This window comes from Triticum dicoccoides, chromosome 1B, assembly GCF_002162155.2.
Source record: "Triticum dicoccoides isolate Atlit2015 ecotype Zavitan chromosome 1B, WEW_v2.0, whole genome shotgun sequence".
NCBI classification, from domain to species: domain Eukaryota; kingdom Viridiplantae; phylum Streptophyta; class Magnoliopsida; order Poales; family Poaceae; genus Triticum; species Triticum dicoccoides.
Window position 1 is genome coordinate 540,381,772 of NC_041381.1, and position 15,879 is coordinate 540,397,650.

Below are 15,879 nucleotides of genomic sequence, written 5' to 3' on the forward strand. Positions count from 1 at the left end.
AGAATTGAGGCACCGAAGATATTTTGAAACGTCGTGGAACATATGAGATGTTCCAAGAGCTGAAATTAGGATTTCAGGCTCGTGCCCACGTCAAGAGGTGTGAGACCTCCGACAAGTTTCTTGATCATGCAAACTAAGGGAAAAGCTCAATCGTTGAGCATGTGCTCAGATTGTCTGAGTACTACAATCGCTTGAATCGAGTGGGAGTTATCTTCCATATGAGATAGTGATGGTTCTCCAAAGTCACTGCCACCAAGCTACTAGAGCTTCATGATGAACTATAACATATCAGGGATAGACATGATGATCCTTGAGCAATTCACGATGTTTGACACCGCAAAAGTAGAAATCAAGTAGGAGCATCAATTGTTGATGGTTAGTAAAACCACTAGTTTCAAGAAGGGCAAGGGAAAGAAGGGATACTTCATGGAAAGACAAATCAGTTGCTGCTCTAGTGAAGAAACCCAAGGTTGAACCCAAACCCGAGACTAAGTGCTTCTGTAATGAGGGGAACGGTCACTGAAGCAGAATTACCCTAGATACTTGGTAGATGAGAAGGCTGCCAAGGTTGACAGAATTATATTGGATATACATTATATTAATGTGTACTTTACTAGTACTCCTAGTAGCACTAGGGTATTAAGATACTGGTTCGGTTGCTAACTGTTAGTAACTCGAAATAAAAGGCTACGAAATAAACGGAAACTAGCTAAAGGCGAGGTGACGATATGTGTTGGAAATATTTCCAAGTTTGATGTTATCAAACATCGCACGCTCCCTCTACCATCGGGATTGGTGTTAAACATAAATAATTGTTATTTGGTGTTTGCATTGAGCATATACATGATTGGATTATGTCTATCACAATATGGTTATTCATTTAAGAGAATAATGGTTATTCTATTTATTTGAATAATACCTTCAATGGTCTTGCACATAAAATAAATGGTTTATTGAATCTCAATCGTAGTGATACACATGTTCATGCCAAAAGATATAAGATAGTAATGATAGTACCACATACTTGTGGCACTGCCATTTGAGTCATATTGGTATAAAACGCATAAAGAAGCTCCATGTTGATGGATCTTTGGACTCACTCGTTTTTGAAAAGATTGAGACATGTGAACCATGTCTATTGGTATATACGCATGAAGAAACTCCATGCAGATGGATCGTTTGGACTCACTTGATTTTGAATCACTTGAGACATGCAAATGATACCACATGGGCAAGATGACTGAAAAGCCTCATTTTCAGTAAGATGGAACAAGAAAGTGACTTGTTGGAAGTAATACATTTTGATGTGTGCAGTCCAATGAGTGCTGAGGCACGTAGTGGATATCGTTATGTTCTTACTTCACAAGATGATTTGAGTATATGCCAAGTGTATTTACTTGATCAAACAAAAGTCTGAATTATTGAAAGGTTCAAGTAATTTCAGAGTGAAGTTGAAGATCGTCGTGACAAAAGGATAAAATGTCTATGATATGATCACAAAGATGAATATATGAGTTGCGTGTTTGGTACACAATTAAGACATTGTGGAAATTGTTTCACAACTAATGCCGCCTGGAACACCATAGTGTGATGGTGTGTCCAAACGTCATAGCTGCACCCTATTGGATATGGTGCATGCCATGATGTCTCTTATCGAATTACCACTATCGTTTATGGGTTAAGCATTAGAGACAACCACATTCACTTTAAATAGGGCACCACGTAATTCTGTTGAGATAACATCGTATGAACTATGGTTTAGAGAAACCTAAGCTGTCGTTTCTTAAAAGTTTGGGGCTACGACGCTTATGTGAAAAGGTTTCAGCCAGATAAGCTCGAACCCAAAGCGGATAAATGCATCTTCATAGGACACCCAAAAACAGTTGGGTATACCTCCTATTTCAGATCCGGAAGCAAAAGTGATTGTTTCTAGAAATAGGTCCTTTCTAGAGGAATTGTTTCTCTTGAAAGAATTGAGTGGGAGGATGGTGGAGACTTGATAAGGTTATTGAACCATCACTTCAACCAATGTGTAGTAGGGCACAGGAAGTTGTTCCTGTGGCGCCTACACCAATTGAAGTAGAAGTTGATGATAGTGATCATGGAGCTTCGGATCAAGTCACTACCAAACATCGTAGGTCGACAAGGATGCGTACTACTTTGGAGTGGTACGTAATCCTGTCTTGGAGGTCATGTTGCTAGGTAACAGTGAACCTACGAGCTATGGAGAAGCGATGGTGGGGCCGGATTCCGACGAATGGCTCGAGGCCATAAAATCCGAGAGAGGATCCATGTATGAAAACAAAGTATAGACTTTGGAAGAACTACTTGATGTTCGTAAGGCTGTTGGGTACAGATGGATTTTAAAAGGAGTACGGACAATGATGGTAAGTATCACCATTAAGAAAGCTCGAGTTGTCGTTAAGATGCTTTCTGACAAGTTCAAGGAGTTGACTGCGATGAGACTTTCTCATTCGTAGCGATGCTAAGAGTCTGTTGGAATTATATTAGCAATTACTGCATTATTTATGAAATCTTGCATATAGGATGTCAAAACATTGTTTCCTCGACGATTTTCTTGAGGAAAGGTTGTATGTGATACAACCAGAAGGTTTTGACAATCCTAAAAGATGCTAACAAGTATGCAAAGCTCCAACAATCCTTCTAAGGACTGGAGTAAGCATCTCGGAGTTGGAATGTCTTTGATGAGATGATCAAAGATTTTGGGTTTATACAAAGTTTATGAGAAACTTGTATTTCCAAAGAAGTGAGTGGGAGCACTATAGAATTTCTGATGAGTATATCTTGTTGACATATTGTTGATCGGAAATGATGTAGAATTTTTGGAAGGCATATAGGGTTATTTGAAAAGTGGTTTTCAATGAAAAACCTGGATTAGGCTATTTGAACATTGAGCATCAAGATCTATAAGGATAGATCAAAACCCTTAATAGTACTTTCAAATGAACACATATCGTGACAAGATTTTGAAGGAGTTCAAAATAGATCGGCAAAGAAGGAGTTCTTGGCTGTGTCATAAGGTGTGAGTATTGAGTAAGACTCAAGACCTGACCACGGCAGAAGAGAGAGAAAGGACGAAGGTTGTCCCCTATGCCTTAGACGTAGGCTCTATAGTATGTTATGCTGTGTACCGCACCTGAAGTGTGCCTTTCCATGAGTCAGTCAAGGGGTACAAGTGTGATCCAGGAATGGATCACATGACAGTGGTCAAACTTATCCTTAGTAACAAGTTGACTAAGGAATTTTCTCGATTATGGAGGTGGAAAAAGAGTTCGTCATAAAGGGTTACGTTGATGCAAACTTTGACACTAATCTGGATGATCCTGAGTAGTAAACCGGATTTGTATAGTAGAACAGTTATTTGGAATAGCTCCAATTAGAGCGTGGTAGCTGCATCTACAAGATGACAAAGAGATTTGTAAAGCACACACGGATCTGAAAGGTTCAGACCCGTTGACTAATAACCTCTCTCACAAGCGAGATATGATCAAACCCCATGGGTGTTGAATTCATTACAATCACATAGTGATGTGAACTAGATTATTGACTCTAGTGCAAGTGGGAGACTGTTGGAAATATGCCCTAGAGGCAATAATAAAATGGTTATTATTATATTTCCTTGTTCATGATAATTGTCTATTGTTCATGCTATAACTGTATTGACCGAAAACCGCAATACATGTGTGAATACATAGACCACAACATGTCCCTAGTGAGCCTCTAGTTGACTAGCTCGTTGATCAATAGATGGTTATGGTTTCCTGACCATGGACATTGGATGTCATTGATAACGGGATCACATCATTAGGAGAATGATGTGATGGACAAGACCCAATCCTAAGCATAGCACAAAATCGTGTAGTTTGTTTGCTAAGAGCTTTTCTAATGTCAAGTATCATTTCCTTAGACCATGAGATTGTGCAACTCCCGGATACCGTAGGAATGCTTTGGGTGTACCAAACGTCAGAACGTAACTGGGCGGCTATAAAGGTACACTACAGGTATCTCCGAAGGTGTTTGTTGGGTTGGCACGAATCGAGACTGGGATTTGTCACTCCGTATGACGGAGAGGTATCTCTGGGCCCACTCGGTAATGCATCATCATAATGAGCTCAATGTGACTAAGTAGTTGGTCACGGGATCATGCATTACGGAACGAGTAAAGTGACTTGCCGGTAACGAGATTGAACGAGGTATCGGGATACCGACGATCGAATCTCGGGCAAAGTAACATACCGATTGACAAAGGGAATTGTATACGGGATTGATTGAATCCCCGACATTTGTGGTTCATCCGATGAGATCATCATGGAACATGTGGGAGCCAACATGGGTATCCAGATCCCGCTGTTGGTTATTGGCCGGAGAGCTGTCTCGGTCATGTTTGCATGATTCCCGAACCCGTAGGGTCTACACACTTAAGGTTTGGTGACGCTAGAGTTGTTATGGGAATTAGTATGTGGTTACCGAATGTTGTTCGGAGTCCCGGATGAGATCCCGAACATCACGAGGAGTTCTGGAATGGTCCGGAGGTGAAGATTTATATATGGGAAGTCCAGTCTCCGTCACCGGAATAGTTTCGGGTGTTATCGGTATTGTACCGGGACCACCGAAAGGTGTCCGGAGGTCCACCGGGTGGGGCCACCTGCCCCAGGGGACTTGATGGGCTGAATATGGGAGGTAACAAGCCCCTAGTGGGCTGGTGCGCCCCTCCCCAAGGGCCCAAGGCGCCTAGGGTTGAAAACCCTAGGGGAGGGGGGCGCCTCCACCTTGCTTGGGGGGCAAGCCTCCCCTCCTGGCCGCCGCCCCCCTCTAGATGGGATCTAGAGGGGCCGGTCCCCTCTCCCCTTCACCCTATAAATAGAGGGGGGGGGGGTGGCAGGGTTGCAGCACCCTTGCTTTTGGCGCAGCCCCTCCCTCCTCCAACTCTTCCTCCTCCTCCGTAGTGCTCGGCGAAGCCCTGCAGGACTACCACGAGCTCCACCACCACCATGCTGTCGTGCTGTCGGAGTTCTCCCTCAACTTCTCCTCTCCCCTTGATGGATCAAGAAGGAGGAGACGTCCCCGGGCTGTACGTGTGTTGAACGCGGAGGCGTCGTCCGTTCGGCGCTAGATTGGATCTTCCGCGATTTGAATCGCCGCGAGTACGACTCCATCAACCGCATTCTTGTAACGCTACCGCTTAGCGATCTTCAAAGGTATGAAGATGCTCATCCTCTCCCTCTCTTGTTGCTAGAATCTCCATAGATTAATCTTGGTGATGCGTAGAAAATTTTGAATTTGTGCTACGTTCCCCAACATGTGGCACTTGCACGTCGTTCCTTTCTTGGAGACATCAATTTTGGAGAACCTTTCTCATAGTCCTTGTGTTGTCAAGAGATGTTTGGCACTGATGGTGACTATTGTATGTCATCAATCACTATTTACATTGCTTTGGGTTTTTCATTTCTACCTCCGCCCAGCCATAGCTTCTATCCCGTATGACTTTGCTCTTTGTCGGTGCGATCGTGTGTGTGGGTGTGTGTTGGTTGTGTGCATCCTGGTTATGCAGATGTCGGGTGTGTACTCATTATGATTGTATCCCTTGATGCTACATCATGAGTCAATAAAAGCACCCTATATCAAAGAAAGTATTCGACTAGTTTAATTCCACATCAAGATAAAGTCAAATCTACAATTGTTCACAAACCGTCTATTCATCCCCTCCCCCTCTAGGAACATCTAGGTCCCTTCACGTAGCGAACTAGCATCAGTATAAAAGGGAAGTTTTTGGGGTGCTTCAACATAACTTCAGAGAATGTGTGCTTGGAGTAATATCAGAGTTGTCAAAATGAAATTAAACTTTAAAAATCTTTGACATGGATATAACTTCACTTCTATTCATCATGTTTCATCCAGAGCATGGCAACCATGACATATTCAAGGAGTATGTTCACTTCTATCCACAGGGAACTCAAAGTTTCATTTGTTGAAAGATATAGATTTTTTTAAAGGAGGTGGAAACCCCTGCCCTCTGCATCATCCTAATGCACACAACAATCTTTATTAAGAAAACTGATGCAAGGCAACAAGGCAAAATACATCAAGAAGTAGGGTACATGACTTGGATAGCTACAACAGAGCATTACAAGATGTTTTATTGAAATATATGGATCAAGATAACTAGAAATGAGGGTGTGTACAACTAACAACCATTTATCGAATTCTTCTTCTTGTTCCTTTGACAAAATGATTTGATCCTTTCGAGACCATCTTCAAGAGAAGATGGAACGCAAGCAAAAGTAATACGGACCCAATTTTCCATTCCCAGAACACTCCCTGCATTTGAGAGAAAATGTATATATGTTTTTTTAGAGTTAATATCATATATAGGTTTTGTCTTTGAGAATTGTGGAACTATATAACTTGGACTGCAAAAACATCTCAAAATTATTAATAATCATTCGGAACATGTGCTTAATATTTTTTGTGAGCATCACAAACATGTAAACAGGAAAAAAATACACTGGGTCATGAAAACAAGGACACATGCATGTCATGTTAGTTTTTGCGTAAAAACAAAGAATATTCTAATGCGGTTATACATTTTCTGACAATCATATCATTTATATGTGTGGTCATCTAAACTGATAATAACTTCATATCCAATCACACAACATAATAGAACATGTTCCACATTTAAGAAGCATATATCAATGAAACATAATCTTATGTTCTCACAAAACATATACTACTGTTCAGTATAACAAAGAAAAAATGATCGTTCCATATAGTTGTTCTTTAAATGACCATATGCATTCCTACCTGGACATAAAATTACTGATTCTTGCTTTGCGAGCTTGCAGCAAAAATCAATGTCGTCATGGATCTCCTCCAAAAGATGTAAGTTTAGTTTCACCTGTTTACATGGAAATTAATACATGGTTATAGAAAGGTATCCAATCTTTCTAAAAAAATAGTAGGAATCTTTTTTGTGATATGATTTGATCGTTATCAATCTACGGTAATAATAACAAAAAAATGGACAAAGGATATCAAGATGACTAGTCGTAAAATAATTTCATGTCTCGTCGTTATTATTCAAATACATGCATCTTGAAAAATATCCATATCTAAACATAATTATATTTTGACTTGATTATTTTGGATGCATTGCGGTCCAAAATTAGTCCTGAAGAAAAACAAGTCTATGCTTAGCTTACCATTACAAACATCGATCCTTCTGGCTTGTGAGGACATGTAATGTATTTGTTTTCCTTTATTTCTCTATAACATATCTCTGATGATTCCTTTAGTAGACCAATAATCCTCTTAAAGAAATCTTCTTTTGTGTTCTCGAGAATTTGAGGAAGAGCTGCCTAAACAATTTGATAGTGCAAATATCCATAATTAAGTTGTGTCAATCAAAAGAGAACAATAGTGTCAAGGATATCAAAGTATGAAGATGCAAGAGAAGGTGTTGTAGCCTTGTAGGTAAATAAATTCTTAACAAAATGGTATACTCACAATACACCATATACATTTTCTAAAAGAAGTTTTAATATATTGCATACTTGACCGAAAAGAGTATGTCATGCTCATAATTATTTTCTAAGAACAATATATAGTTCTGTTCAATAGTTAGTTGTGGCTTTATGTTTATTTATTTTATGGAATCGAAGCAAACAAAGGTGATAACTACAAATGTGCGTATCTTTCTTCCATCATGTTGGACTTCGACTTTGAAACTTAATGAAAGATTGAAAGCTATATATACTAACTTCAAGCCTGTCATTTGACATGCAACACAGGGACAGAAGCAAAATAGGGCAAGAAGGAAGTGGGTTCATCCATGCACTTCTCTAGGTACCAAAGGCTAACCTGAACGAAGGTTGCTGGGTCCGTTGAGACGTTAAGGTAATTCGTAATCGATGTAGAGACCTACCCAGAGAAAATGTCAGTACAAACTTAGCAAAATGCTAATCCTCACAGTATATATATCATATGAAAGAATGACAGGGAGTTCATTACCTTAGTTTCCTCTAAAATCTTTGTGGGGTCGTACATCGCCACCCATCCAAGTCGCCATCCAGGCACTATCCACGACTTGGACAGAGACCCTATGGACAAGACAGGGGCAATGTGCCCGAAGACACCCATGGGGATAAATGGGGCACTGCCCAGAACCAGTTTGCCGTACACCTCATCAGCAATCACCAATATTCCGAGCTTTCTTGCCACCTCCGCGACCTAATGAAACAACATCAGCAAACGATTAGCAAATGCAATCCATATATGTTCAAACAGAACGGTCGATCAACAAGGCAAAGGATGTAAACCTTGGCCAAATGCTCGTAGGAGTAAACACTGCCGCACGGATTGTTTGGGTTTATAATGAGCATCGCCGTTGTGTTCTTGTCAGCAATGGATTCCAGCGAGTCGATGTCGATCTCCCACCCCTTCTCGGGGATAAGGTCGAAATGTCGAACCTCCAGCTTGTTGAACGCCGCTCGCGCCTCGTAATTCGGATAGCCTGGCCTGGGGAGCAGTATGTTGGCGCCGACAGTTTGGGCTAGCACCGGGATTATGACCTCGATTGCTTGGGTTCCACCGGCGGTGAGGAAGATGTCGTCGGCCGATAGCTTGTAGGGCACGCCCTGTGACAAGTGCTCTGCTACAGCGCTGTTTGTTTTTGTAAGGTACTAGAAGGTTAAAAAAATTGAACGCACAGAGAGAAGAGCGTGAAAGCGGTACATGCGCATGCAACGTATACACGCAAGCGGAGAAACTGAAAATGAAACCGTGTGTGTAAATGTTACCTTCGTGCGGCGGGCAGGCCGACGCCGGCGGCGTAGCAGCTGAACTGCCCGGTGCGGAGCGCGGCGGCGACGGCGTCCTCGGCCTCGACGGCCGTGCGGAAGGCCGGGAACACGGACGGGTCCCCGTGGGCCAGCGGCAGCACGGGCCTCGGCCCGCTCTCCTCCACGCTCGCGCTGATCTTGTACCGTATCGCCCGGATGCTGTTCTTGGCACCCGTCCTCGCCAGGATGCCATCCTTGCCCCCCGCGAAATTCCAATCCGCCACCGCCGCGGCGTGCCCGTTGCTCTTGCCGTTCGCGGCGGCGGCCTCACCGTGGCCGTTGCTCTTGCCGTTCGCGGCGGCGTGCCCGTTGCTATTGCCGTTCGCGGCGGCGGCCTCACCGTGGCCGTTGCTCTTGCCGTTCGCGGCGGCGTGCCCGTTGCTCTTGCCGTTCGCGGCGGCGGCCTCACCGTGGCCGTTGCTCTGGTGTACCGTTGCCATGAGGAAACGAGGAGGAGTACTGGTAGTGGTAGGGAACTAGCTAGTCAACCAAGCGATGGATAAAACAGCGGTGCTTGACTGTCCTATATAACCGTTGGTCCGTCCGATCGCCTGCGCACATGAACTGGGGCTTCATTCGGGGCCGGCAGCAAGAAGCACGCATGCAGGCACGCTGCCAGCTGACGGACGTGGCCGTTGCGACCTGTTACCATTATCCCGGCATATTTTTGGGCGCTCCGTCTTTGTTTTATGTACGTAATGCAGGTCCAGCACGGAGGAGTAGTACACTAGTGGCTACACTCTTTTGAGAGAGGGAAAAGGACGTGGACGCATGAACCATGCTTCTGGACTCCACCCGGTGCCGGTGGTGTGCTGATTGGTTCAATGTCACCCACTCAATTCCGCTCAAAGTATATATGGCTGAGCCCTCCGGCTCCACTGCGGTTTTTGGCAGTGCAGGCAAAACATCAAACTAAAAAATATTTGTACACCTAATCCAGAAATGATATCTCTGCACTTAATTCAGAATGCCAGCACGGGAGGGGCGATGATAGCAGCGCACCTTTAGCTCACTTCAGTGCTTGTAGTCGTCGTTAGGTAGTCTACATATCCAGATGTAATTTTTATCATTTCTAGTATTCACTGTACTATCATGATTGAAAATGAATAGATCGGTGGTTTTCTCGCAAAAAAATCATAATGCTATGTCTTTCTTTCGGTGCTTGAAAAAAAATACTCTAGCCCTTTCTTTGGTTGAATGTGTAATAATTATAGTATTTTTTTTCCTTTTGACGGATAGATACGACAGAGGTTTGCTCGTGCTCTTCATTTTTCAACATGGTAGTGGTTGGCAAAAATTGCAATTCCTTCGTTTCACTACTAGGAAAAAGGCTATAGCTAATATGAACATTAATGGTGCAGTAGGTATGTGATGCACAGTGGCGCACCATATGCAGGTACGTCATTAGTGTCCATATCACTAATGGCGCACAACACCCGCGGTGCGCCACTACTAAGATTTTTTTTTCAAAACTAGTAATGGCGCACCACACCTTCTGTGCGCCACTACTAACATTTTTTTTTACTTTTTTTTCAAAACTAGTAATGGCGCATCTGGGTACAATGCGCCATTACTAGTTAAAGAACAGCGGTGCGCCACTACTAACAATTATTATTTTTTTACTTTTTTTTTCAAAACTATTAATAGCGCACCACGCACCAGGTGCGCCATTAGTAACCAGGGTTACTAATGGCGCATTCTTAGGTGGTGCGCCATTGATAACCTGGGACTAGCTAGATATTTTGGACAGCCATCTACCACACTCACGTTCCCCACTTCATTCTCTCCACCTCCTCTTCCAAGGTTGGTCTCGGCTGTCTCCTCCTCCTCACCTCATTTGCACCATAGATTCACCCAAATTAAGTGGTTAAATTTCCTTTTTTTTGATAGGTAAGGGAAAAGCTTTCTTTATGTTCTAGATCTACTTTTTTCTCCCTCCAACAACGTGCACATGCACTTTTTATGGCCTAGATCTACGTATGTTTGTGGTGTTGCATATGTTTGTGTTTGGAGGTAGCGGTATTTGAAATGTGATAGTTGCCACTATTTTGCCGGAATGTTGATTCATTTCCGTTTAGGCGAGAATTTGGCACTATGCATTCTTTTTTGTCCTATTTTTAGGCAAAGTCATGCCAAAAAAATTGGTTATAAAATATCATTTTGCTCTACCCCGCAAGCAACCATGTTCCGCACGATAACCGAAGGCATCGTGAATAGGTTTTTGAGCTCCGCGAAGGGCGAGATGCTTCAAAAGAACGAGAAGGAGATAAGATGTTCATGTCGAAGATGCAAGCTGAAGAGCCTTATGGACTCGGATTCCGTAAAGGTGCGGGACCACCTGCTCTTGCGTGGTTTCATGAATGGCTATCGGTGGCAAGGTGATGAAGATGATTATGAAGTCATCCATGGGGGTCGGGCAAGAATCGAGGAAGGGTAGCAAGACAACCGCGGCGAGGACGGGCGAGAAGACGAAGAATCTCTAGGACATGATCACGAAGTAGATGCAGTACACAGTCATCATGTAGAAGATGCCAAACATGATGATAAGGAAGATGCCGGAGCAGACGAAGGGCATGATCATTGTCGGGGGTTGGATACGACATATGCCAAAGGATGGCTTATCATGGTGGGAGCGAGTAGAACGTCGCCGGTGCCTGGAAGCGGGATGAGGCGAAGACATGCACGCCGGCGGAACTTACCCAGCTTCAAGGCTCTCCTAGGAGATAACACCCCTACTGCTGCTCTACGGGGTCTCCGCATGATCACTAAAGCAAGGTAACTACAATGGTACTCCTGGAGCTGTTTCGGGAGGTGGGAGAGGGCAAGGCTAGCTCTCTCTTCCCTGGGCTATCTGGTCTATCTTCTTCTCTAGGTCCGAACCCTTTGCATGGGTGCCCCGGGGGGGTTATATAGGCCTACCCCCCGGGGGTACAATAGTAATCCGGCTGGGCGCAGGTCCCAGCCATCTGTCTCTCAGGCCGCCGTCCTTCCCGCCGGCTTCTGGGGCCCGCCGACTGGCAGGTCCCGCGGACATGCTTGACACTGTAGCGGCACTCCTGATGACGCATGCTCGGTCATCGGGTCGTGGCGACAGTGCCGCCGTCTATCGGGCGATCACTGTCGCCGTTCCCCATCTTATCTGATTAATGGCTCGTGGGGCCCTGGAGGAGTCAGCCGACTCCAGGGGGGCCGACTCCCACGGGCCCGTTTTCGGATTGCCCAGGCCGGCTTCGGCCCTCTCACTGACAGGCGGCCCTGCCGCCTTCGGGTCGTACAGGCCGGCGTCGTGGGCACAGTGCACTGCGCACTGTGGCTGAGGTCAGGGCAGGCATGGCAACAGTGCCGTATCTCACCGGAGATCTTCCAGCGGTACAGCCTACTGTAGCCATGCCGGCCCTTCGTAGGCAGGGAGGGAAGCGGCCATGCCGCAACCATACCCTGTGTCGTACTTCGGGATAAGGGAGGAGTCTTGGGCCGACTCTCCGTAGTCGGCCTCCCTGGAAGTCGCCAGCTCGGAGTCGGCTTATCCGGAGTCGCCGCCTGGGACTAGGCATATCTGGGAGTCGCCGCTTGGGACCCGGCATATCTTGGAGTCGGCCCCGGGACTCGGCCTGAGGGGCGCGGCCTGCCCCGATGTCTTGAAATGTCCTGGGGCTCGGGTTAGCCTACCCGTGGCCCATTACTTTGTCAGTAGTCCCCGAAGCTGGTGAAACCCTGCGGTCGCAGCATTGTGGGGCTTCAACAGCTTCAACCTTTTTAAAAGTGCAGACTCTGGGACTCGGCTGCCGTCTTCCCTTGGGCCGACTGTCGAAAGTCGGGGCTTCAGTGAAGAGCCTCAGTTCGAAAGTCGCGGCGGGAAGCCAGGCGGCGTGCCTGATACGCTTCCCCGCAGCCGTCAGGGCGGTCCTATCGCGCGGTGCCACGTGGGGAGAACAGTCTGCCTGCCCACGCGCGCGACGGGATGGGCCGTCAGGCAGGGCCCGCCACTACCGCGCCTCGGCACACGAACGGATCCGTTGCGGCCGAGGACGGTTGGCGTTCCCACGTTGTTACTGCGCGCAGTAATTCCGTGGGGTAAATCGTGAGGCGACGTGGGGCATCATGCACAGTTAATCCCACGCCCGCCCCCTCGGCTTCTCAGCCCGCAGGGCTATAAGTAGGCGGGGGGAAGCGGAGCGGCACAGCTTGAGCGCCTTTCTTCCCCGCTCCCCCGCCTCATCTTGCTTCCTCTCCCTCCTTCCTCCGCCGTCGAGCAGGAGCGCATCCTACCGCGGCGATGAGCTCTTCCTCCTCCGCGGCCTCTGCCGTGCGCTCCGGCGTATGGGACGGCTCGGAGGTAGAGGAAGAACACATCGAGTTCCTCCGTCAGACCCGCCGTCTCCCCAGCGCGGACCTCGTGCGCGCCCGCGCCGCGCCGGAGGGGGAAATCCGGTCGGCGCCGGAAGAGGGCGAGCGGGTCATCTTCCGCTCGCACCTTATGCGCGGCCTGGGGCTGCCGGCGAGCGGCTTCTTCCGCTCATTCCTGGAGTTCCACAGCCATCAGCCGCACCACCTCACACCAAACACGGTGGTGCTGCTCTCCGCCTTTGCCACCCTATGCAAAGGTTTCCTCGGCGTTCTCCCACCATTGAGCTGTGGGGAGAATTCTTCTCTTCTAAGCTCAACACGCACATCGCCGGCGTGCCGGCCCAGTGCGGCGCTTTCATCGCGATGCGGCGCTCGACGGCCGACAACCCCTTTCCTCCCATCACACTGATCAAGTCGGTGAAGATGTGGCAGCACTCGTACTTCTACGTGAAGAACCTCGCCTCCGACGGCGACTGGGTCAACCTGCCGCCTTACAACGCCGTTCCCCTGACTGGGCGGCTCCCCAGCTGGTCCCACCGAGTCAAGTCGCTGACTCCTGCCGGAGCCGCCGCCGTGGCGCGACTCCGAGTCTTGACGCGGTCGGAGGGACTCGTCGGGGCCGACTTGCTGGCCGCCTTCGTGGCACGCCGAGTTCTCCCGCTCCAAGGCTGGCCTCACCTGATCTGTCAGATGAGCGGCCACCGAGACCCAAGTCGGATGAGCACCAAGGAGATGCCCCGCAAGGAGGTGGCGAACATGGTAAATTACATCGCGCACTGCGAGTACGAGGAGGACTGGCAGTTCGGCAAGGAGCCGTACTCGCGCGTCAACCCTCCACCAATGGTAAGTCGCGTCTCCCTGCTGTTTTATCTTTTTTCTGCAGCTGACTCCGACTTCTGACTCTTGTTAGTTTCTTCTGAACTAGAATCCTCTTATGCAGCCTGCCGCCGGCGCCAGGAGGCAGCCCCGCGAGTATGTTCGCGACCGCGCGGAGAGCGACGTAGACGACCCCGACTTGGGGGCGGCGGTGATGGAAGCCGACGCCGAAGGCGGGGGAGGGGGGGCAGAAGGCGACTTCAGGCCCTCAGCCACCTTCGCCGACTGGCCTGATGACGACGCCGAAGGCGAAGTCGCTCCGCGCCACCAGCCGAAGATCGGCCCGTCGGGCGCCGGCCAAGGCGGCGCGAAGAGGCGTCAAGCCGGGCCGAGTGTGCCCGGCGGCAAATTGAAGAAGTTCAAGGGGGCGGCCGCCGCGACCAGACGAGAGGAGGCGGCCGCGAAGGCCAATCGCTTCTGAAGGGAAGTGAGAAAGCCGCCGCTAGTATCCGCGTAAGTCTTTACGCTCTTTATTTTCTTCGTTGAATCTTGTCCGAGTCTTCGTTTATATACTCCCTCCATTCTTCTTCAGGGCCCCTCTTTCCCTTGAGAGAGTCGCTGTCCCCTCCGTCATGGAGTCGGCAGAGACATCCGCCAATACTCGGCGGCCCGACCCTGCTGCCGACCTTCGGGAGGCGACGGAGCGGAATGCGTGGGAGAAGCGCGAGGAGGAAGAGGCCGCGCGTTTGGAGAAGACGGAGGCCGACAAGGCGGCCGCCTCCGCCCAGATAAAGCTGGACAATGCCGAAGCCGCCCTTGCGGCAAGACGGCGCGCCGAGGAGGCCGCGCATCTCCGATCGGCGATGCTCATCCCCCCACTATCGTCTGCACCGCCGCCTCCGGAGTTCACGGGGCAGACCGGGGGAGCCAGCACCGAGAACCCCATCGCGGAGAAGGAGAGCGGCGAGGCCTCCATGTCGGATGTTCTCGTGACGCTGCCGCCGCCTCCACCGCCATCTGGGAGGCCGCACGACAAACAGCCGGTGGTTCCGTCGGAGCCGCCGCCATGGACGAGGCCGAGGCGCGGCTGCTTCTCCAAGTCGCCTCGCCGGTGCCTCGCCGTCTTGAGAGGGCGTCCTCGGCGCCGCGACCTCGGGAGATCGACGCTGCCAGCTCGGCAGCTCTAGACGCCGAGGCCACAAGCGCCGCGCCCACCGGGTGGGTGCGCGGAGGCGGCACCGGGCCGCTAAATCAATTGCTCCTGGAAGTCCAGGCGAAGTTGCGGGCCGAAGGCGATGCCCTTTAGGCCTGCACCAGAGCGCACCTGGCCGCGCGAACGGCCGTCCGAGTAAGTTTCTTCTCCTTCTTGATTCTTGTTTTTCTCTGTGGGGGCACGCCAGCGCACCCACTGGGTGTAGTCCCCGAGTTTCGGGCCGGCTGCTGAGCAGGCGGTTCGGAACTCCCTCTGGCGAGTTCCAAACACTAACTTCGTCTTCAATGACTTACTGTAGGAGTATCACAACCTCCGCGCCACTGCCTTCAACCGTAATGTTGAAGAGTTGGGCAAGCGGGCTTCCGACTTGTCGGAAAGACGGAGTGAGTTCTTCTTCTTTGCGGGGGCGCGCTGGCGCACCCGCGGGCTGTAGTCCCCAAGATTTGGGCCGACTGCTGAGCAGTGGGGCCGGATCTTCCCGGCGATCTTCTTTGCTGACGACTGGTTTGTTTTCTCTTTCGATTTTTAGGAGCCAATGCCGCTCTTCAGGAGCAGCTGGGCGAGGCCAATACCGCCCGTCGCGCCAAGGAGGAGGAGTGTGACAGGCTCGCCACGGAGCGCGACCTGCTGGCGGCACAGCTG

At 48.9% G+C, this 15,879-nt stretch overlaps 1 protein-coding gene across 1 annotated transcript; it reads right to left on the reverse strand.

Moving 5' to 3' along the window:
- Positions 1–6,048: 6,048 nt before the first annotated feature.
- LOC119348182 (nicotianamine aminotransferase A-like) lies at positions 6,049–9,344 on the reverse strand. Its single transcript, XM_037616493.1, has 7 exons — positions 8,820–9,344; positions 8,340–8,682; positions 8,032–8,250; positions 7,882–7,941; positions 7,224–7,379; positions 6,826–6,919; positions 6,049–6,339 (listed from the first exon to the last, which is right to left on the reverse strand). Exons 1-7 carry the CDS (start codon positions 9,299–9,301, stop codon positions 6,206–6,208), a joined length of 1,488 nt encoding a protein of 495 aa, XP_037472390.1. The 5' UTR covers positions 9,302–9,344; the 3' UTR covers positions 6,049–6,205.
- Between the last annotated feature and the right edge of the window lie 6,535 nt (positions 9,345–15,879).